Here is a 23106-nt window from a genome sequence, read left to right as displayed (position 1 = left end):
CCTGTAGCTATATTTATATTTACCATCGGAGCAAAGGATATTTCAGTTCCTAGTATGGTTGGCTGTCTGTACAGTCATGCAAATTCAATGCTATTAAAGCACTTTAAACTTTAAATAAAAGCATTTTGTTTTTTCATATAGAATAAATACATTTCTATGCAGTTTAGAAGTTTTGGGGATGTCCCTTTTTTTGGTGCCTGCGCTGCTGAAATCGGGGCGTCCCTTATTTCTATTTCTGAAAGGTGGCAACCCTAAGACCAGGACCCAGACCGGTTATCATCGTAGAGATCCAACATCACATGTCTGGGACCAGGTTTTCTGTGCAGCTGAACCGAGAGTTTCAGGTCCTTTGGGGTTTGAAGCAGGACTCCAAGACTGCAGGACTGCAGGACTCCAGGACTCTGAACCGTCAGTCAAGACCTGATCCTGGCAAAACCACCACAACCAAAACTAATTCAAGTATTCTCTCAGAAATCTACCACAAATACACGAAATTAGATTCTTGCAGGGTCTGGATCCAGACCTGGATCTGTGCACAACCGGCTCTGGGGAATTACAAGACTTTCACAATCTTCTTTTGCTTTCACTGTTTCTTATCTGACTGCATCGTTTTGGGTTCAGCACTTGCAATGTGGACTATTTTCCCAGAATGCACCAGGTCAGATTCCCCGATGCTCCACTTTCAAGACATTTTAATGAATTTCAGGGGAAAAAACAGTGAAATGATCGATGACAGATTACAAAAGTATGATTCTGTATAAAAATAATGATTTTTCTAGCTTAATAAACGTATTTTCTTCTTTTTAAAATGCTCTAGTCTGAATCTTCTTGTAAATTAGCGTCACATTAAAGTGAATTGCATTAAATTAAATATTTCTTGATGTTGTCTTTAAACGTCCGGAGGCCGTCAGGGGATGATCCGGTCCTGGCGCTGCTGGTCCGGGTTTTCCTCCATGTATTTCTGGATGTACCAGCAGGAAACCCGGGCCTTCAGGTTCTCCTGGACCACGAAGTCGATGGCGGCCTGGAAGAGAGCAACGTTCCCGTTTCAGGTAAAGCGGTGAGACGTAGGCCTGTGTTGTGATTTTCCGATTCTTAATCGATTCTCATATTAATTCCTAAAAATCGATTCATATGTCTAAAGATCGATTTTTTTTCATCATTGCATTACAACTTTTGGTATTTTTTTGTTTACGCCCAAAAAAGGAATGTTTTGTTGGACACGAGAATAACTGGTGCCATGTTTTTGTCTTCAAATATGTTTAAAGGTATGAAAACATTAAAGTGTTAGGTTATAATTGCATAAATTGTCTATATTTCATTACTTTATATACTGTGTTGGGGTTACTTTTGCATAAAATGCTGAAAACCAAATTCTCAAAAATTAAAAACCGAAATAGACCGAAAAAGGAAAAAAAAAAAAACGGAAGGTGGGAAAAAATAAAAGCGATTTCATACGACTGTTTGCTGCCCTGGATCTGTTTATTAATTCCGACCCACATGATCTTTCTGAAAGCAGTTCTATCAGCATTCTGGGAGCTGATTGGTCCTTACTGCATCATTATCTGCCAATACTTGCTGTTGAATCTCAATATGATACTGGTATTAATATGTTGCAGAACTACACAGTCATATAATTCATGCAACAGCTGAAAAAACAGTTTTAATAACACTAACCCGAATCAATTTCGGAATCGGATCGATCAAATCTTGATAATCGATTCTGAATCTTAAGAATAATAGGAATCGAATTGATTCTTCACATCTGAATGGATCCCCAGCCCTAGTGAAATGGACGTGGACCGAAGACCGACTCGCTCACCTGGGAAAGCAGCGCCGCGACTCCTCGACCTCGGAACGACTCGGGTACAAACGTGGACATCAGGTCCACCTCTTTGTCCCCGGTGAACTGGTACCGCAGCACGGCGGCTTCACCGGCCTCTGCAGACACAACCAGAGCCCGTCAGCATCAAGTCTCCAGGGCTGGGGATCGATTCAAATGTCAAGAATCGATTCGATTCCGATTCTTATGATTCAGACTCGATTATCAAGATTTAATTCGATTCCGATATTGATTTGGGTTAGTGTTATTAAAACAGTTTTTTGAGCTGTTGCATGAATTATATGACTGTAGTTCTGCAACATATTAATACTAGTATTATATTGAGATTCAACAGCAAGTATATATATATATAAGTAAGGACCAATCAGCTCCCAGAATGCTGATAGAACTGCTTTCAGAAACATCGTGGGTCAGAATTACCAAACACATCCAGGGAGGAAACAGAGACGGAGGAAATCAGTTTTATTTTTAACACATTCCGTTTTTATTTTTTCCATTTTCGGTCTATTTCCGTTTTTAATTTTTGAGAATTTGGTTTTTAGCATTTTTTGCAAATGTAACCCCAAGACTGTATATAAAGTAATGAAATATAGACAATTTATGCAATTATAACTGAAAACTTTAATGTTTTCATACCTTTAAACATTTAAAGGCAAAAACATAGTTATTCTCGTCTCCAACAAAAAATTCCTTTTTTGGGCATAAAAAAAATACCAAAAGTTGTAATGTAATGATGAAAAAAAAATCGATCTTTAGACATACGAATTGAATTTTAGGAATTCATATAAGAATCGATTTAGAATCGGACAATCTATCTTTTCAACACAGGCCTACAAGTCTCCCGTTTTGGCCGGGAAACTACCGTATTTCACCCCTCTTTCCCACCGTCTTCCCGTATTAGTATTTCCCCCTTAAATTTCCCATTTTATAATATAATAATTTTTAAACAGCAAACAGAATTTTCACCAATCTCTAGTCCCCTGCTGTAGCCTGGGTGGAAGTTCTCGCGAGGTTAGAGGCATCATCAAACAAACTCGGACCAACAAATCAGAGATGGAGGGATGTAACGAGAGAGAAGATATTTCTGCCAAAAAAGCAAAGACTTCGTTTAAATATCTCTAAAAATGGGAAACTGAATTTACTTTCCCAAAGAGGAGCAGGATGTTAAAGTAACAAGTTCTGAAAGATGAGTAACTGTGATGTTAGTGTCTCTCAGAGTCTCTCTCACCAGGGCAGCGCCAGAGAGCCACATGAGTGAAAAGGACAAATCAAAAGAAAATGTAAATGTTTCAATTGAAGTAGTGAGTATTAGGGCCAAACTAAGACAAAAAAATAGGAAATTACGAGAATAAAGTCATAATATTATGAGAATAAAGTCGTAGAATTACAAGAATAAAGTCGTAATATTACGAGAATAAAGTCGTAATATTATGAGAATAAATTCGTAATATTATGAGAATAAATTCTTAATATTATGAGAATAAAGTCGTAATATTATGGAATATTGAGCATCTTGTGAAGTTATATTTTGGTATCGGTTTCACAAATATGGAAATAATCTTTTGGCACATCAGCATCGAATTATTATCAGTATAAGGACTTTATAACGATTGTGCAAACGACTGTGTCTATTTCGAAGAAGGAATTTTACGACTTTAATCTCATATTATTATGACTTTATCCTCATAATTTTACAACTTTATTTTCGTAATTTCCTATTTTTTTTGTCTTAGTTTGGCCCTAATACTGTGTCGTAATTCTAACTATTATAAACTGAAAATATTGAAAATAAATACATGTGCTTTAATTCCCTCTTGTGTTTTCATTTACGCTCTATTAAAGGAATCACATACAAAGTAAGTCCACAGCATTTCAGTGTCAACAAAGGTAGAACTAGCTGATTCTGAGCACATAATTCTAGTTTATAAATGTTTGACAGGTAGATATTTTACATTTCTTTTAAATCTGTCTTAAAATGTAACATCGGTTGGGCTGGTGGCAGAAAATTTCCCCTATTTTTAAAACTTTTAAAACTTGACAGGTCTGGCCATGAGCCTCCCGGGGCCCCTGGAGAAACCTTAACCCACTAACTTAGTCGACCTAACTTGGTTTAATTTCAATTTCAACTTTTGACTCACACATATATAAGTCGTCTTGTCAACAGATGAATTCACAGATCATTTTAAAGAGTTTGGACAACCTTGCACTTAGTTTTAATAAATAAAGGCCCAAAACACAAACTTGCTGGTTCCCCCAAAAAGTAAGAAGATATTTTTGTCCTTATTGAAGGAGTAGTTATAGTAGTTATAATTTCCACCACTATATTTCAAGGGTAAGTCATTTTGACAACAGAAAATTAAACGCGTCAGATGACGTCATTCTGATACTAAAAAAACCGCACTGTGATAATATTATGCTGCTGTTTGCATAACAAACACTCACACAAAAGTTATATTTATTCTTATCATGGATTATTATATATGCCGAACTATTAGTTGGATGGATATCATTGTTATTAAATGTCTTCCATAGACTCCAGTTATGCTATATTTATTTGAAGCCCAAATTACCTTTAAAATTACAGATTTTTCAGTTAAATCTGGTTTAGCCTTCTTTATCTTTCTATCTTTGAACGACAGAATTGTGTTTATTCGCTAAAAAATCTAAATAGCCAGCAGAATTATGCAAGTTCTGGTTATTATCAATGGAAAATTACATTTAAACAGTTTAAATTCTGTTCCAGCAGGCCGCGAGTGGAGCACCGGTCTTTCCTGCATAATCTGCCCGGCCTCGGTCGTACCTGCCCCGCTGCCTGGTCTGACGGTGAAGCGCAGGTTGTGCCGGTCATGTTCCACCGTTAATCCCTTGCAGTTTAACGAACTACCCTCGGTCTGCCAGGACATAAACCGGGGACTTAATTTGGACAATCTGGAAGTGATTTTAAACGCCATTTAATAGGAAACAAGGTCGTTGTAAGAGTGTAAAGGAGCGTCCGCACTTTAACACCAGCAGAGAGCGCCAGATAACAGTTAAACATTAACCTTCTGTCATAACAAGACGCAAAGTGGGTCAAAAAGGGGGCATTTTAATAAAATTGTGTTATTTCATACCAGTTTATGTTTAAACTTTTAATTGTTTATTTTGTATGAAGTTATTCCCTTAAGGTGATCATTTTTGGCCCTAAAAATGAAAGGGAAAAGATGTCCAAGATACTCCATGTCATCACAGCTACAAATCAAATCAGAAATCTTGGTGTAATTATTGACTCAGACCTGAACTTCAACAGCCATCTAAAGTTTATCACTAAATCTGCCTATTACCACCTGAAAACATTGCTAGAATTAAGGGTTTTCTGTATGCAAAACCTCATCAATAAGGTTTTGCATGTCTTGTTGAGACAGAAAACCCTTAATGGTAGTGATGGTAGCAATTGCCTTTTGCACTACCATCTTAGTACTAGTAAATGTTGTATTTATTTATGTGAACTTTTTTAGGAATGTCTTGTTTATCTATTGTGCCTGCGCACTTTATATGTTTCACCGAGGGAAGTGGGAAACGTCCTCTCGATTCCTTGTAACATGTGAGGAATTGACAATAAAGCTTTGACTTTGACTTATTCATGCATTCATTTCATATTCAGTAGGTTGAATTATTGCAATGGCATCTTTACAGACCTTAACAAGAAATCAACAACTCTTAAATTAAATACTTACTGCTGTACTCTACTGCCCTTACTTTTTAACAACTTGTGCTTTTTACTAATTTACCTATTTTCAGAGGTGTCAAGTAACGAAGTACAAATACTTCGTTACCTTACTTGAGTAGAAATTTTGGTTATCTATACTTCACTGGAGTAATTATTTTTCAGACGACTTTTTACTTTTACTCCTTACATTTTCACGCAATTATCTGTACTTTTTACTCCTTACATTTTAAAAACAGCCTCGTTACTCTATTTCATTTCGGCCTTTAAAAAAAACTATCCAGTTAAATTGCTCCATCCGGATAGAGTGAATTTGGTTGTGGTTGTTTCAGATGTTCTTGTCCAGTTTTGTTCTTACATCCGTTCCCTCAGATTCCTGCAACTAAACTTGGATTTACATTCCAATAAAGGTTAGGATAAATGATAACATGCCTCTGAACTTTGACTTTTTGCACCATTACAATACTTATAGGCAACTAGTCATCATATCTCCTGCTCTCTGAAACACATGTTAATGCTCAATAGTACACATATATGGTTCTTTAATATATTTGCATTATACTAAGATGCATTCATTTTCAAAGGCTTTTGTCCTTAATGGCTTTTTTCCCCCTTACATTACTTTTACTTTTATACTTAAAGTAGTTTTGAAACCGATACTTTTATACTTTTACTTGAGTAAAAAACCTGAGTAATGAATGTGAATACTTTTGACACCTCTGCCTATTTTCTTATCATTTTATTTCATTGTATTTGTTATTTACTGTTTAATTGTGTCTTGCCACTTTGAATGTTGATGTAAAGCACTTTGAATGACCTTGTGTTGAATTGTGCTATATAAATAAACTTGCCTTGCCTTAATCAGGGCCGTTTCTAGCTTTTTTGGGGGTTCAACCCAAGATTCTGTTTGGCAGGGAGCCTATTTTACAAAATTCTAGTGTGGCTGCCGTGGTGATGCCATAAAATATGAAGAAAGGTCAGATCCACTGAAGAATACCACAAATATACATTATGTTAGACAATTATCTAAACTATGAGCATTTGCAGTTTTGTTTTGTTGTTTGTTGGTTGTTTTTGTTCTATTGTTGACATCTCTCTTACCCAGGAAATTGGACTTTTCTTTTTGTAATGCAGTGTAACATTTACAGGTTTAAAAAGTTCCAGATTCATCTTAAAATGTCTCAACATATTTACTAACAAAAATAAATATGGTATAAAATAATCAATATGTTTAGATCAGTAATAGTTTCAAACCAAATCTGCTGCCATGACAGATGGATTACGTCATCATGTTGATATAAACAATGAGTGAAATGTATATAAAGATCAGCAGTACTATCAAGTAATTCACATCAGTGTTTGCGGATTTATTGTGATTTGAAAGAAGAAAAATGATGGTTAGATGCTGAAGTTTAATACGATTTTTCTCTATCTACGTTTGTTCATACATATAAATGACTAGGTCACACCTACAATGGTCATGTAAGAACAAATACCTGAAAGGTGAAGCATTAAAACTGTGATCCACCTTCACCAGTGAGAACCGATCAAAGGCGAGTCGCAATTCAGCAGAATCCCCGCAAAAATAACTTAAATCAGTCACAGTGAAAAAATCTCATTTGAATAATTAAATTGATTACAATTAATTCCCCTTCGAGAATTAATAACGTATTCTGAATTGAATTAATGGAATTTACAAGTTTATAAAGTTGGAATATCTGATTTCTTAAAATTTTTTAGGGTTAAATGGTCGGCATTCGACTTTTCAGTGTAGTATGCAGTATGCATGTAGTATGCATTTGTAGTATGTGGTATGCATTTGTAGTATGCAGTATGCATTTATAGCATTTAGTATGCATTTATATTATGTAGTATGCATTTGTAGTATGCATTTGTAATATGGAGTATGCATTTATAGCATTTAGTATGCATTTATATTATGTAGTATGCATTTGTAGTATGCAGTATGCATTTATAGTATTTAGTATGCATTTATATTACGTAGTATGCATTTGTAGTATGTAGTATGCATTTATAGTATGTACAGTAGTATGCATTTGTAGTATGTAGTATGCATTTGTTTCTGGCAACAAAAAACCAATGAGGAGTCTAGAAATTAAATCTTCATCTATTTATTTATTTTTTATTATGTTCCGGTAAATATTTACTTGACAGCAAAAACGTAAAAATGTCCTAGTTCTTTAGTTTTCTCGTAATGAACCACAAATATAAAGTTTCATTCATTTCCAGCCTGCAGATTTAAAACATTTCTTACTTCTTTATTCAACAAAGTCATTTTGTGGTAGAATTTCATCGTTGCTTCTGCGTTAAATACACTTATTTTCTTGTTAGTAAACAGTGTGATGTATTATGGTGGGCGGGGCCTAGCTGGAGGCATAACACTCGAATTACTGATCCAATATCTGTGTAGATCAGGGTCTTACTCCTTCCACGTCTGACGAGGCCAAAGTTTCATCAACCGTAAACACATGTAGCTAAAAACCCAGTCAGGAATTGGTTACTAAGGGGATATAAGCAGAATTAAACACATTCAAAAGTTATTAGAAGCCAGGCTTAAAACTTGACACGTTAAAAAAAAGGGGAAAAAATAAGAATTACAAGCGGGGGTCCCTGCTCTGTTTTTCTCTCATCCAAGGGGCTAAAAAAGGTTGAAGACGCCTGGCGTAGATGGACACGCTGACCCCCCTGGAAGGGTCAGACACTGGTAAAACATGACTGTGACTACGTTTACATGCAGTCAAAATTTGGGTTATTGCTAATATTCCGGTTACTGAAACATTCGGAATATTCCGTTTACATGGTAATTAATCATTCGGGATATCTGGATCAAACCAGCGACGCACGGAGAACGTGATGACACAATTCCCGTCATTTCCGCTTCTTCTTCCTGTATCCAAATCCAAAACAAATGCTGCTTCGCGCCACTTTTCTCTCACCTTCTTTTAAATCTTGCTATCCCCGTACTTTCTACCGTCTACAAATGCAGAAATGTTCATATCCTTCATTACATTTATGAAGTGATTCGTCTCCTCCTGGTCTTGGTTTCTCCGTGTTTATAAGAACTTCCTGGACTCAAAAGACCAAGATTCCTTGCAAACAGATTCATGGTTGCGTCTGAAATCGCATATTTCCACCCTAATTAGTATGCAAAATGAGTATGCAAGATTTTTTTGTGCGTCCGAAACATTAGAACGTACTCAATAGTATGTACTATTCATACTCATTCTGGAGAAATGTTTTAGTGTGGATTGATGGACACTAGCTGAGCAGAAACTTCCCACAATGCAATGCAGCGGCGTTTGGTTGCTAAGTGATACGTATATGTCATAAGTATAATATTAAGTATAATAATATTATTATATAATATTAATATTATAATATTCGTATTTAATAATATTATATAATGTCATCTTGTTTCGGCCAGAATTAACGGGTAAGAGCGTACTCTTAATAGTACGTCTGAATTAATGCACACTACTGATATTTACTCAAAAGTGTGCCGAATTTAAGTATACTTTTTAGTATATACTTTTTAGTATGGCATTTCAGACATGGCATGTTCCGTTTGATGGGGATATTCCGTTTGGCGTTTACACGACCGAATATTCGGGTTTTAAAAGGAGTAACCCAGGGGTCATAATCAGGTTTTTAAAAACCTGAATATGAGCAAATTCGGGTTATTCAAAGGGGTTATTGGTGTTTACATGGCCGTGCAAATTTGGGTTATTGCCAATATTCCAGTTTTAAAAGGGTTATTGATGCATGGAAACACAGTCACTGAAACAGAAGAACTTTAGTTTCAACCAAAGGACGACAAATGAACTTCATAAAGCTTTGGTGAACGGCTGGAGGCTTTAGTCGTTCCCCGCAGAGCTCTTGACTCCTGCCGCCATCACGGCGAAGAAGACGTTGGGGAAGAAGGACCTGGCGTAGACGGCCATCTTGGGGAGGGACGGCGCGATCAGCACCTCCTTCCTCTTGTGGTTCAGAGTCTTCACGACCTCGGCCGCCGCCTCGTCCGGGGAAACGCCGCGCGGCTTCTGGGAGTAAAACACTGCGGAGAGAAGAGACATCTGAAACCGACCTGAAACCGGAGCAGAACCGATACCAGCGGAAACACGACGAGGTGAGTCTCACGTGACAGCAGGGACCTGGAGGGCCGGGCTCCGGGGCCCGAGGGGCTGATGAAGGTGTGGTTGATGGTGCTGACGGAGATGCCGTACTCCTCCACCTCGGCTCTCAGGCAGTCGAAGAACGCCTGCACGGCGTGTTTGGAGGCGGCGTCTGGAACACAGTTGTTTTCTGATCGTATTCCAGCGTTTCTTAAACCCAGACGGCGTTTGCTTATGTCCTTCCCTCCTGGTATTGTGTTATTAGACTCCTAAATGCAGCTGCTGATGATCAGTTCATAAAAAGCTGATTTCTAGCAGCACCTGGCAACAACTTCCATGTAGATATGAACATTTATTAATATATGTAGATATATAGATTTATATTATGGATATAGATATGTTATATGTAGGTATGTATATGGATATATTGAGTTGTATTATACGTACAGTATTTATATATCTGTATCTCTATTAATATATATTGATTTATAGTTATATGTAGATATGTCGATATATAGATTTATAGTACTTTTAATAATTTTATAATTGGGGTAAATATACAGGACTGTCTCAGAAAATTAGAATATTGTGATAAAGTTCTTCATTTCAACAAAATGTCATACATTCTGGATTCATTACAAATCAACTGAAATATTGCAAGCCTTTTATTATTTTAATATTGCTGATTATGGCTTACATCTTAAGATTAAGATATAAACAATGAGTGAAATGTATATAAAGATCAGCAGTACTATCAAGTAATTCACATCAGTGTTTGCGGATATATTTTGATTTAAAAGAAGAAAAATGATGGTTAGATGCTGAAGTTTAATACGATTTTTCTCTATCTACGTTTGTTTATACATATAAATGACTAGGTCACACCTACAATGGTCATGTAAGAACAAATACCTGAAAGGTGAAGCGCTAAAACTGTGATCCACCTTCACCAGTGAGAGCAAACCGATCAAAGACGACGGAAGGAGGCGAGTCGCAATTCAGCAGAACCACCGCAAAAATAACTTAAATCAGTCACAGTGAAAAAATCACATTTGAATAATTAAATTGATTACAATTAATTCCCCTTTGAGGATTAATAACATATTTTGAATTGAATTAATGGAATTTACAAGTTTATAAAGTTGGAATATCTGATTTCTTAACATTTTTTAGGGTTAAATGGTCGGCATTCGACTTTTCAGTGTAGTATGCAGTATGCATGTAGTATGCATTTGTAGTATGTGGTATGCATTTGTAGTATGCAGTATGCATTTATAGCATTTAGTATGCATTTATATTATGTAGTATGCATTTGTAGTATGCATTTGTAATATGTAGTATGCATTTATAGCATTTAGTATGCATTTATATTATGTAGTATGCATTTGTAGTATGCAGTATGCATTTATAGTATTTAGTATGCATTTGTATTATGTAGTATGCATTTGTAGTCTGTAGTATGCATTTATAGTATGTACAGTAGTATGCATTTGTAGTATGTAGTATGCATTTGCTTCTGGCAACAAAAAACCAATGAGGAGTCTAGAAATTAAATCTTTATCTATTTATTTATTTTTTATTATGTTCCGGTAAATATTTACTTGACAACAAAAACGTAAAAATGTCCTAGTTCTTTAGTTTTCTCGTAATGAACCACAAATATAAAGTTTCATTCATTTCCAGCCTGCAGATTTAAAACATTTCTTACTTCTTTATTCAACAAAGTCATTTTGTGGTAAAATTTCATCATTGATTCTGCGTTAAATACACTTATTTTCTTGTTAGTAAACAGTGTGATGTATTATGGTGGGCGGGGCCTAGCTGGAGGAATCTCTCATCCAAGGGCTAAAAAAGGTTGAAGACCCCTGGCGTAGATGGACACGGTGACCCCCCTGGAAGGGTCAGGAACTGATCAAACATGACTGTGACTACGTTTACATGCAGTCAAAATTTGGGTTATTGCTAATATTCCGGTTACTGAAACATTCAGAATATTCCGTTTACATGGTAATTAATCATTTGGGATATCTGGATCAAACCAGCGACGCGCGGAGAACGTCATGACACAATTCACATAATTTCCACTTCTTCTTCCTGTATCCAAATTCAAAACAAATTCTGCTTCGCGACACTTTTCGCTCACCTTCTTTTAAATCTCGCTATCCCGGTACTTTCTACCGTCTACAAATGCCAAAATGTTCATATCCTTCATTACATTTATGAAGTGATTAGTCTCCTCCTCACTCCAAAAGTGTGGCGTGGTCTTGCGTTTCTCCGTGTTTATAAGAACTTCCTGGACTCAAAAGACCAAGATTCCTTGCAAACCGAGCATGCGCAGAAAACAGATTCATGGTTGCGTCTGAAATCGCATATTTCCACCCTAATGAGTATGCAAAATGAGTATGCAAGATTTTTTTGTGCGTCCGAAACATTAGAACGTACTCAATAGTATGTACTATTCATACTCATTCTGGAGAAATTTTTTAGTGTGGATTGATGGACACTAGCTGAGCAGAAACTTCCCACAATGCAATGCAGCGGCGTTTGGTTGCTAAGTGATACGTATATGTCATAAGTATAATATTAAGTATAATAATATTATTATATAATATTAATATTATAATATTCGTATTTAATAATATTATATAATGTCATCTTGTTTCGGACAGAATTAACGGGAAAGAGCGTACTCTTAATAGTACGTCCGAATTAATGCACACTACATATATGTACTCAAAAGTGTGCCGAATTTAAGTACACTTTTTAGTATATACTTTTTAGTATGGCATTTCGGACGCACCGCATGTTCCGTTTGATGGGGATATTCCGTTAGGTGTTTACATGACCCAATATTCAGGTTTTAAAAGGAGTAACCCAGGGCTCATTTTCAGGTTATTAAAAACCCGAATATGAGCAAATTCGGGTTATTCAAAGGGGTTATTGGTGTTTACATGGCCGTGCAAATTCGGGTTATTGCCAATATTCGGGTTTTAAAAGGGTTATTGATGCATGGAAATGCAGTCTCCGATCAAACATGATTGTGAAACAGAAGAACTTTAGTTTCAATCACAAAGGACGACAAATGAACATCATAAAGCTCATGTTTGGTGAACAGCTGGAGACGGGGCTTTAGTCGTTCCCCGCAGAGCTCTTGACTCCTGCCGCCATCACGGCGAAGAAGACGTTGGGGAAGAAGGACCTGGCGTAGACGGCCATCTTGGGGAGGGACGGCGCGATCAGCACCTCCTTCCTCTTGTGGTTCAGAGTCTTCACGACCTCGGCCGCCGCCTCGTCCGGGGAAACGCCGCGCGGCTTCTGGGAGTAAAACACTGCAGGGGGAGAAGAGACATCTGAAACCGATCTGAAACCGAAGCAGAACCGATACCAGCGGAAACACGACGAGGTGAGTCTCACGTGACAGCAGGGACCTGGAGGGCCGGGCCCCGGGGCCCGAGGGGCTGATGAAGGTGTGGTTGATGGTGCTGACGGAGATGCCGTACTCCTCCACCTCGGCCCTCAGGCAGTCGAAGAACGCCTGCACGGCGTGTTTGGAGGCGGCGTCTGCAACACAGAGTCATTTTCTCATCGTATTCCAGCGTTTCTCAAACCCAGACGGCGTTTGCTTATGTCCTTCCCTCCTGGTGTTGTGTTATTAGACACCTAAATGCACCTGCTGATGATCAGTTCATAAAAAGCTGATTTCTAGCAGCACCTGGCAACAACTTCCATGTAGATATGAACATTTATTAACCCTTGTGCTGTCTTTGGGTCAAGGGAGGGTGAAGGGAGAAAAGAAGGAATGAAGGAAAGAAGGAAGTAAGGAAGAAAGGAGAAAGAAGGAAGGAAGGGAGAAAGAAAGGAAAGAAGGGAGAAAAGATGGAAGTAGGAAAGAAGGAAGTAAGGAAGAAAGGAGAAAAGAAGGAAGGAAGTAGGAAAGGGAGTAAGGAAGGGTGAAAATATTGAAGGGAGGAAAGAAGGGAGAAAAGATGGAAGGAACGGAGAAAGAAAGGAAAGAAGGGAGAAAAGGAAAGAAGGGAGGGAAGAAGGAAGGAATGGAGAAAATAAGGAATGAAGGGAGAAAAAAGCAAAGAAGGTAATAAAGGAACGAATGACGGAAGGGAGGTAGGAAGAAAAAGGAGTAAAGGAGGGTAAAAAAGGAGGAAAAGAGGAAAGGAAGAAGGAAGTAGAGAGCATGGCAGGAGGAAAGAAGGAAGGAGAATTGGGTCATTTTGACCCAAAGACAGTACAAGGGTTAATATATGTAGATATATAGATTTATATTATGGATATAGATATGTTATATTTAGGTATGGATATGGATATATTGAGTTGTATTATACATACAGTATTTATATATCTATATCTTTATTAATATATATTGATTCATAGTTATATGTAGATATGTCAATATATAGATTTACAGTAATTTTTATAATTTCATAATTGGGGGTAAATATATGAACCAGTATATATAGCATATCTACTCTTACTGTATATAGTTATTTAAGTATATTGTTATATCATGGCTGTCTATTGTTCTCTATTTTATTATAGTAAAGTAATAATAATGTAATACTATACATTATAATTACTTCTATTATTACATACATACATAGTAGCACAACTGAATGCTGGGGGTTTGTTTTGTTTTCTTTTGTTTGCTTTGATTGGTTTTGATTTTGACTATATATATATATATATATATAATTGAGTATTATATCACTATATTGAATAGTTATTAAATTAGGGATGTTTGTTTACCGTATGTGTGTTTTATTAAGTTTATTGAAACTCTTGTTATATGTAAGAATGTATGTAAGATCCAGGGGTAGGACTGGATAAGTGTTTACTTAAATCCTACTCCGTTTGGAACATGTGCTGTCTTGCCTTCTGTCTATATATATATATATATATATATTTTATTTTTTTTTTTAATTATTTTTTTTGTACTTTATTTTTGTTTTTCCTTTTTTGTATTCTTTTTTTAACATGCATGTTCAAAATAAAACTTCAAATTCCCTTCTTAAACCCTGTGGAGCCTTAGGGGGGGTACTTAGTGTTGCCCTCTTGTTTGCCTTGTTTGTCTTTATATATATATATTATGCTTGTTGAGTAAATAACTGCAGAGAGAGATAAAAAAGTCCCCAGCTAACAAATGTTTCAGCTGCAAGTTTTCTAAAATTTTAAATGATTCTTGAGTTTAAATGAATAAGGATGATCAGTGTAATTATCGTGTCGGCCACTTGGGGGCAGCAGCTCCTCTTCAGACTGATCGGTAGTGTTGTTTCTGTCAGCCTGTTTTAGTTTTAGTTTTAGTCTAGTCTTTGGGTCAAGCTATCATTTTAGTTTTTATTAGTTTTAGTCACGTTCATTCTCCTTTTAGTCGTGTCAAGTTTCAGTCGACTAAAAGTCTGAGCATTTTAGTCTTATTTTAGTCAGAATTGTCCATTTTAGTCTAGTTTTAGTCTAAGATTGTATTTAGCCAAACCCATTTTACAATTCAAACAAGGTTATCTTAATATTATATTATTGTTACCTTATAGACTCAAGAATACATTCATTCCAGATACAGAAGACTCTAATTTGAGTTTACAACATATTTATTTTTCCGCATTTCTCCCCATCTTTTTCTTTTCCGATGACAGATTGGGTTTTCTTTTTTGTAATCTACATTTTAGTCTCGTTTTCTACGGAAGGGTATTACGGCCAGGCGGGAGAAAAATAAAAAGAATATTTTAGAGGAAGAAGATTTTTTTTCATTATGCACTTCGAGAAAAAGTCGAAATGTCGAGATTAATGTTGAAGTACAATTTCAAGAAAAAAGTCACAATTTCGTGAATAAAGTGAAATGAAATTTTGACTTTATTCTTGAAATTTCGACTTTATTCTTGAAATTGTATTTCAACTTTTATCTCGAAGTGCACAGGCCATAATACTCTTCTGTACGTTTTTATTCGTCGACGATAATAGAATAGAATAGAATAGAATAGAATAGAATAGAATAGAATACAATAGAAGACGGTTTATACAAAAAAATTAAAATAGAAATAACCAATAAAAAGCTAAATAATAAAAAAGAGCAATATAAAATGTAGAAAAATGAGCAATGTACAAGAGAAAAAATAGTAAACACAAAAAAACGGATTAAAAAAAAGGATAATATTTACATATATATTGCATTATATATTTAATTATCATCACATGACCAGCATTTTCGTTACGTCTCGTCTCGTTTTCCTCGTTGACGACGATATTTAGTCATAATTTTCGTTGACGGAAGCAACTTTACTGCTCGGGGCCTCCCAGTGAAGCGGTTTAGTTTGAAAGTCGTTAAACGGATCGGATCAGACTTTATTTTTCCTCCGTGAACCTCTGAACTCACATGTGGCTCGAAACGGCACGGCGATCCTGCCCTGGATGCTGTTGACCAGGATCAGGTGGCCGCTCCTCCTGGAGATCATGGAGGGGAGGACGCCTGGAGCAGAGAAACAGGGGACGCCGTCAGACCCCGTCAGCAAGACCCCCTCGTCCCTGTCCCCTCGTCCCCGTCCCCCCCCAGGTCCCCTACCTTTAGCCAGCGTGATGGGGCCGAAGTAGTTGTTGTCCATGAGCCGCCGGTCCGTCTCCAGGGACAGCGTCTGGGCCGGGGCTCGGACCTTCAGGCTGCTGTTGAAGACCAGGACGTCCAGGCAGCCGTAGCAGTCCAGGACCTCGGCCACGGCCTCGTCCAGGCTGGACACGTCCCCGAAGTCCAGCAGCACCAGCTTGGGAGGGAAGGTCTGGGGACGAGGGGGGGACCGGATCAGTGGGATCCTAACTAGGCCTGTGTTCAAAAGATCGATTTTCCCATTCTAAATCGATTCTCATATTAATTCCTATGTCTAAAGATCAATTTTTTTTATTTTTTTCCATCCTTACATTACAACTTTTGGTAATTTTTTTGTTTATGCCAAAAAAAGTAATAACACAAAAGAAAAAAGGAATAACTAGTGCCATGTTTTCCCCTTTAAATATGTTTAAAGGTATGAAAACATTAAAGTTTTCAGATATAATTGCATAAATTGTCTATATTTATTTGCTTTATATACCGTCTTGGGGTTACATTTGCATAAAATGCTAAAAACCAAATTCTCATAAATGGGAAAAAATAAAACCGATTTCATCCGTCTGTGTTTGCTGCCCTTGATCTGTTTGGTAATTCTGCCCCACGATGTTTCTGAAAGCAGTTCTATCAGCATTCTGGGAGCTGATTGGTCCTTACAGCATCATTAGCTGCAATACTTGCTGTTGAATCTCAATATAATACTAGTATTAATATGTTGCAGAACTACAGTTATATAATTCATGCAACAGCTCAAAAAAACATTTTTAATTAAAGCTGCAAGCAGCGATGTACGTCAAGGACTCAAAACTAAGTCCGATGACACCACCCATGACTCTTTATGTCAAACCATTCAAAAGTTATGGCAGAAAGTAGGAACTATCAAATATGGACCAATCAGATCAGATCAGAGGGGGCGCGCTTTTTGGCGTCTAGCGTCGCCACGGTAACGCTTTTGACTGAGAAAAGTAATGCCCATCGTCGCAGGATGGAGACGCACATTTTGATGTATAACACACCTGGGTGCACGTTACGGTTCGGGCCGTATTGACGGCCCGAAGAAGTGGCATAAATTGCGCCAAAATTACACAATTAATTCAAAATGGCCGACTTCCTGTTGGGTTTGGGCCATGGCTCCAAGAGACTTTTCTTTAAGTTGCAACATGATACAGGTGTGTACCGATTTTCGTGCATGTACGTCAAACCGTATTGTGGGGCTTGAGGCATAAAGTTTTCTAGGGGGCGCTGTTGAGCCATTAGACTACGCCCATTAATGCAAACAAATAAATATTAAATTTTTCACCAGGCCTGGCTTGTGTGCAAAATTTGGTGACTTTTGGGGCACGTTTAGGGGGAAAAAAGGCCTTCCTTTCGTCGGAAGAAAAATAAAAACGAGAACGAGGAAAACAATTCCTGGGTCAATAACGAATAAGGATTTTCAACAGGTCAATATTAAAATAATAAAAAAAAGAATAACTATTGCAGTAGTTCAAACATTAAGAATGTTGTGTACACATAAATTCATATAAAAATTTAAAATTAAGTGATTTCAGAGTTTTTTGTCAAGATGAATTGGCACTAGCCTTAAAAAAGGTCATGTTGTACAACCATGATTCATATTAAAATAAATTAATTTCCTTAACATCTTGACATCTTTTTTTTTACAAGTTTTCAGTATTATACAGAAATGGTTGTTTTTTTAATGGTTGCGCCACATGATATTTCATAAAATGGACATCAGTCAAACTTTGTTTGTATATTATGATGGAAATATAAATATAAATGTGTTGCAATCTTACACACTACAAGACATTTCTGAAATCATGCCAGATAGGGCAGAAGATTGATTTAAATACATTTAGAGGGATTTCAAAAGAAGTTTTCATGGTCGGACGGTCCCACCACATGACATTTTGACGCTTAAAACAACAACAAAATCCCAAATAACTAGTATCTTTTGTAAAGTTCAAGTGAGTCCATATGTGGGACAGTTAGTTCATATATCTGGTATTTTTTTATCCATTTAAACCTTTTTTGAATTGAAAAAAAAACAAAGCCAAATCAATATTGGAATCGAAGAGAATCAAATCTTGATAATCGATTCTGAATCTTAAGAATCAGGATTTGAATCGATTCTTGACATTTGAATCGATCCCCAGCCCTAGCCCTAACCTCTCAGTGGGGTCTGGACTCACCAGCGTGGGGTCGGAGTTCTTGGCCAGCTCCTCCTCCAGCTCCTCCAGCTCCTCCCAGTTCTTCCCGCAGAGGATCAGGCGCGCTCCGCCTTTGTGAAACACGCTGGCGCATTCTGCAGACAAGACCCAGATCAGTCCCGGATCAGTCCCAGAACCCGGACCTGGTCCTGGGCGGCGACCCACCTCGGCCCAGCCCGGACAGGGCGTCGGTGATCACCAGGACCTTGTTCCTCACGCAGGTCTTGGACAGCAGGCCCAGGACGGCGCCGTACAGGTGGAAGAGGCCGGCGGTCAGGACGACCACGCAGGGTACCAGGACCACGGTGGTGGTCCAGGTGCTGGTCCAGGTGCTGGTCCCGGTGCTGGTCCCGGCCGGGTCCATCTCCTGCAAGACCTCCTGAAACACGGCAACAGGCTTTAAAAGGGAGCAACGCTGGCGGCAAAGCCCAGAAAACATCCTCCTTCTGTTCACATCTGATCACTAGTGATGTGAGGATCAATACTTAAGTATCGATACTGAAATATCGATACTGAAATATCGATACCGAAATATCGATACCGAAATATCGATACTGAAATATCGATACCGAAATATCTATACTGAAATATCGATACGGAAATATTGATACCGAAATATCAAAACTGAAATATCAATACCAAAATATCGATACTGAAATACCAATACTGAAATATCGATACCGAAATATCGATACCGAAATATCGATACTGAAAAATATTGATACCGAAATATCGATACTGAAATATCGATACGGAAATATTGATACCGAAATATGGATACCGAAATGTGGATACTGAAATACCGATACCGAAATATCGATACTGAAAAATATTGATACCGAAATATCGATACTGAAATATCGATACTGAAATATCGATACCGGAATATGGATACTGAAATATGGATACTGAAATATGGATACCGAAATACCGATACCGAAATATCGATACTTCCGATACCAGATCTGTATGCTCTAAAATCAATTCTCAAACTAAAATATTGATACTTTTGATACTTCAGTCATTTGTTGTAATGTATAACAGGAATACGGTGGAAAGTAACTAAACTATTCAGATTTTATCTAAACAACTCGCTGCTGGTAGGAACTACTTTAGTTCCTAGTTTTGTTCATTATTCTCTTGTTTATTTGAATGCTTTTATTATTTTGGTTTTAATAGTTGAATAACTGATGATCTTGTATTCTTAAATTATCTAAAATACACAATTTTTTTTAGATTTACCGGCACATTAGGTGTATTTGCACAATGTATCGGTGTCGAATCGGTATCACCGATACCAGCCTGAATTCTACTAGATATCGGATCGTAAAGGAATCGTTGGTATCGAACATCACAAACTTGATGGTGATTAAACAGTCCAGAACATGCAAATCGTTAAAAAAAAAATGCTGTCACATGGTGTCACATGGTGTCCCTGATGGTCCCGCTGGCGACGGGTTCTGGTGCAAAAGCATGTTTCAGCATCTAAACATGCTTCTTTCTCTTTTTAAATGGGAATGAACTTGATTTGGAGATGAGGTGGGATGACGGGACGTCAGCAGCTCTAGTTTCTACCGAGCGAGTGTTTCGTACCCGGAAGCTCTCCGGCTCCGTTACTCTGGGGTCCATCTCACCCTCTACAAACATTTTACTACCTAACTACGAGTTCTGAAACAGAGACAGAGAAGACACGTTCACCAGGCCTCCGACCGGGAAGAGAGGGACAAATACAACATTAGAGATCCTGACCTACAACAATATATGCAGTCATGTGATAAATAAAGTAATAAAAAGGTTGTGGGTCTCAATTTTTACGGAAGAGTATTAGGGCCCTGCAGGAGAAAAAATATTTGAGAGGGGAAGATAATTTTTTATTGTGCACTTCGAGAAAAAAGTCGAAATGTCGAGATTAATGTTGAAATACAATTTCAAGAATAAAGTTGAAATTTCGGGAATAAAGTTGAAATACAATTTCGTGGATAAAGTTGAAATGTCTCCTCTGGCCCATCAAATCTAGTTAGCAGAGTGACTGACAGCTCTGCAGCAGCAGTCGTAACTAACTAACTAACTTATATCCTTGGAGTGGAACGTTAAGGGTACGTTTAGTGAAGTTATGCAACTGCATATGTGTGATATGTGTTTCAAATCAATATATCGTTTTCTTTATTCACGAAATTTTGACCTTTTTCTCAACATTTTGACTTTTTTCTAGAAATTTTACTTTAACATTAATCTCAACTTTTTTCTCGCCATTTCAACTTTTTTCTCGACATTTCGACTTTTTTCTCAACATTTCAACTTTTTTCTCGACATTTCAACTTTTTTCTCAAAATTGTACTTCAACACTAATCTCGACATTTCGACTTTTTTCTCGACATTTCAACTTTTTTCTCGACATTTCGTCTTTTTCTCGATATTTCGACTTTTTTTCTCAACATTTCAACGTTTTTCTCGACATTTCGACTTTTTTTTCAACATATCGACTTTTTTCTCGAAATTGTACTTCAACATTGATCTCGACATTCCAACTTTTTTTCAAAGTGTATAAAAAAAATCTTCCTCCTCTAGAATATTATTTTTATTTTTCTCCTGCCTGGCCCTAATACTCTTCCGTACAATTTTAGACAAATACAACCTCAGATGAACGGCATCATGGGACTTTTCTCCCTGTTTATTTATCAAAGATGAAGCCAAAAACCTTATCGATGCACATCTCTCAACACAAAAGACTTTATAATCTAATTTAAAGGAATATTTCCCCGTTTTTAGGAGGCGTTGAAGCTCCAGCGCCTCTACCGTTGGCACAAACCGCTCAAAGTAACGTCGTACGGCGGGAGTGTGACGTGCTGGGGGGAAGTGAGGTCACGGGGGCGTGGCCATGACTGCACAGGTGAGCTGTACCTGAGATCACAGGTGGTGTGACAGCTGGAGCCTGTAGGGGGCGCTGATGACGGTACTCTGACACTCTGGGGAGGAAAAAGAGAGACCTGGATGAAGCTGAGGAAGCTGCGGCTTTTTTTTTTTTTTTTATGATCGAGAGTAGGTTTCATGTTAACAAATTCAGCGATTTACAGATGCCGATGGTCTTTTGTGCCTTTGTGTTTTTCCATGAGTAGATCGTCCTCATATATTGTTCTTTTTTGAGTATAAAGAGTTCAGGCTTTCTGTGGATGAATTTGCACTTATGTATATGAAACTTTGCAGATTTATAAAAAAGAAAGCAACACTATCTTTGTGATTAAAATTATGAAAACCAAAAATAACATTCTTATAATAAAGTAGTACAGAGAAATATAAAAAAAAAAACACTCCAGTAAACAAGTCAAAATGAAAGCAAACGAATACATTTAATGTAAAAAAGTGAAATAAGGTTTCTGACAGACTCTGACATGAAAAATGCCTGATGGGAAATAAATAACTTAGTTAGCTGCTTTAGGTTGACATGAGATGGAGATGGATAAAGAGCCGCCCCCTAGTGGTCAGTCACTGCATTACAAGTCAACAAATAACGCTGCGATTAGCTCGGTACGTTCCGTACCAGTAGGCAAATCTACTTCAGGAAAATCAAAAAAATCTGTAAGATACGGTAGAAACAGACTCAAACCCTCTAAAACGATCAAAATATGAATTTTAAAAAGATAAAACAAATGAACAAACGCTGCATCGGAGTCTACCAGCTCATCCGACCATAAAAACAGACATGGACACACCGTGGATATAACCTTTGGGTCCGGGTTTACGGTGCCGAGCGCCAGCCGTTTGTTCAAGAAGAGGTTTCTAAATATAAACCGCATTTAAAATAGAAACACTGGCTCTCTGGAGCAGGTTCTGGACTGACGGAGCCCCAGACGGTCCCCCAGGAACCGGGCCGCTGGGAGAGGAACCAGCAGCCATCACTTACCGCGTCTCGTTGCCTCCGCGGGTCGTCCTCCTGGAAAACTGCAGCTCGCCTCGGCAGAGATCCTCCAACACGACAGCCGGCCACAGCAATACTTTGGGATTTGAGCTCTTTTAATAGCAGCACAGCTGAGAGGGTTATTTATTTCCACCCGCCGTGTTGGTGGTATGTGCTGCTGAAGGCCACAAAACCAGCTCCTCAATGCAACACAAACATTCCAGCAACTCAGAATCTCTTATTAACGTCAATCACATCTCTTTATGTTCAGATGTGGAAAGCGGGGGGTTCAGATACGGGGTTGGGTTTGATGGGGTTCAAACCAGGCCTGTGTTGAAAAAATCGATTTTCCAATTCTAAAATCGATTCTCATATTAATTCCTAAAAATCGATTCATATGTCTAAAGATCGATTTTTTCATCATTACATTACAACTTTGTGTATTTTTTTGTTTATGCCCAAAAAAGGAATGTTTGTTGATACAAGAATAACTGGGGCCATGTTTTTGCCTTTGAATATTTTTAAAGATATGAAAACATTACAGTTTTCAGTTATAATTGCATACATTGTCTATATTTGCTTTATATACTGTACATTTGCATAAAATGCTAAAAACCAAATTCTCAAAAATGGGAAAAAATAAAAACGATTTCATACGTCTCTGTTTGCTGCCCTTGATCTGTTTGGTAATTCTGCCCCACAATGTTTCTGAAAGCGG

At 37.5% G+C, this 23106-nt stretch overlaps 3 protein-coding genes across 5 annotated transcripts; all 3 read right to left on the bottom strand.

The window, feature by feature from the left end:
- Window positions 1–228: 228 nt before the first annotated feature.
- On the bottom strand, window positions 229–4858 carry LOC133421846 (protein NATD1-like). The gene is made up of 3 exons (XM_061711632.1): window positions 4644–4858; window positions 1823–1941; window positions 229–1024 (listed from the first exon to the last, which is right to left on the bottom strand). The coding sequence occupies exons 1-3, from the start codon at window positions 4792–4794 to the stop codon at window positions 908–910; spliced, it is 387 nt and encodes a 128-aa protein (XP_061567616.1). The 5' UTR covers window positions 4795–4858; the 3' UTR covers window positions 229–907.
- Window positions 4859–9406: 4548 nt separating this feature from the next.
- LOC133422559 (dehydrogenase/reductase SDR family member 7C-B-like) lies at window positions 9407–10577 on the bottom strand. The gene is made up of 3 exons (XM_061712578.1): window positions 10565–10577; window positions 9705–9851; window positions 9407–9621 (listed from the first exon to the last, which is right to left on the bottom strand). Exons 1-3 carry the CDS (start codon window positions 10575–10577, stop codon window positions 9422–9424), a joined length of 360 nt encoding a protein of 119 aa, XP_061568562.1. The 3' UTR covers window positions 9407–9421.
- Window positions 10578–11911: 1334 nt separating this feature from the next.
- Window positions 11912–22477, bottom strand: LOC133422266 (dehydrogenase/reductase SDR family member 7C-B-like). Of its 3 annotated transcripts, none has more exons than XM_061712217.1 (7): window positions 22395–22477; window positions 18659–18872; window positions 18476–18588; window positions 16248–16458; window positions 16062–16154; window positions 13094–13240; window positions 11912–13008 (listed from the first exon to the last, which is right to left on the bottom strand). In XM_061712217.1, exons 2-7 carry the CDS (start codon window positions 18855–18857, stop codon window positions 12809–12811), a joined length of 963 nt encoding a protein of 320 aa, XP_061568201.1. In that variant the 5' UTR covers window positions 18858–18872; window positions 22395–22477; the 3' UTR covers window positions 11912–12808. The 3 variants fall into 3 exon arrangements, with proteins under 3 accessions (XP_061568201.1, XP_061568199.1, XP_061568200.1); XM_061712215.1 differs by lacking the exon at window positions 22395–22477 and adding an exon at window positions 20087–20165 and having other exon boundaries at window positions 11922–13008; XM_061712216.1 differs by lacking the exon at window positions 22395–22477 and adding an exon at window positions 21395–21461 and having other exon boundaries at window positions 11927–13008.
- Between the last annotated feature and the right edge of the window lie 629 nt (window positions 22478–23106).

The sequence above is a fragment of the Cololabis saira genome, chromosome 21, assembly GCF_033807715.1.
Source record: "Cololabis saira isolate AMF1-May2022 chromosome 21, fColSai1.1, whole genome shotgun sequence".
NCBI lineage: Eukaryota > Metazoa > Chordata > Actinopteri > Beloniformes > Belonidae > Cololabis > Cololabis saira.
The sequence above is the reverse complement of the archived record's forward strand: the minus strand, read 5'-3'. Positions and strand labels throughout refer to the sequence as shown.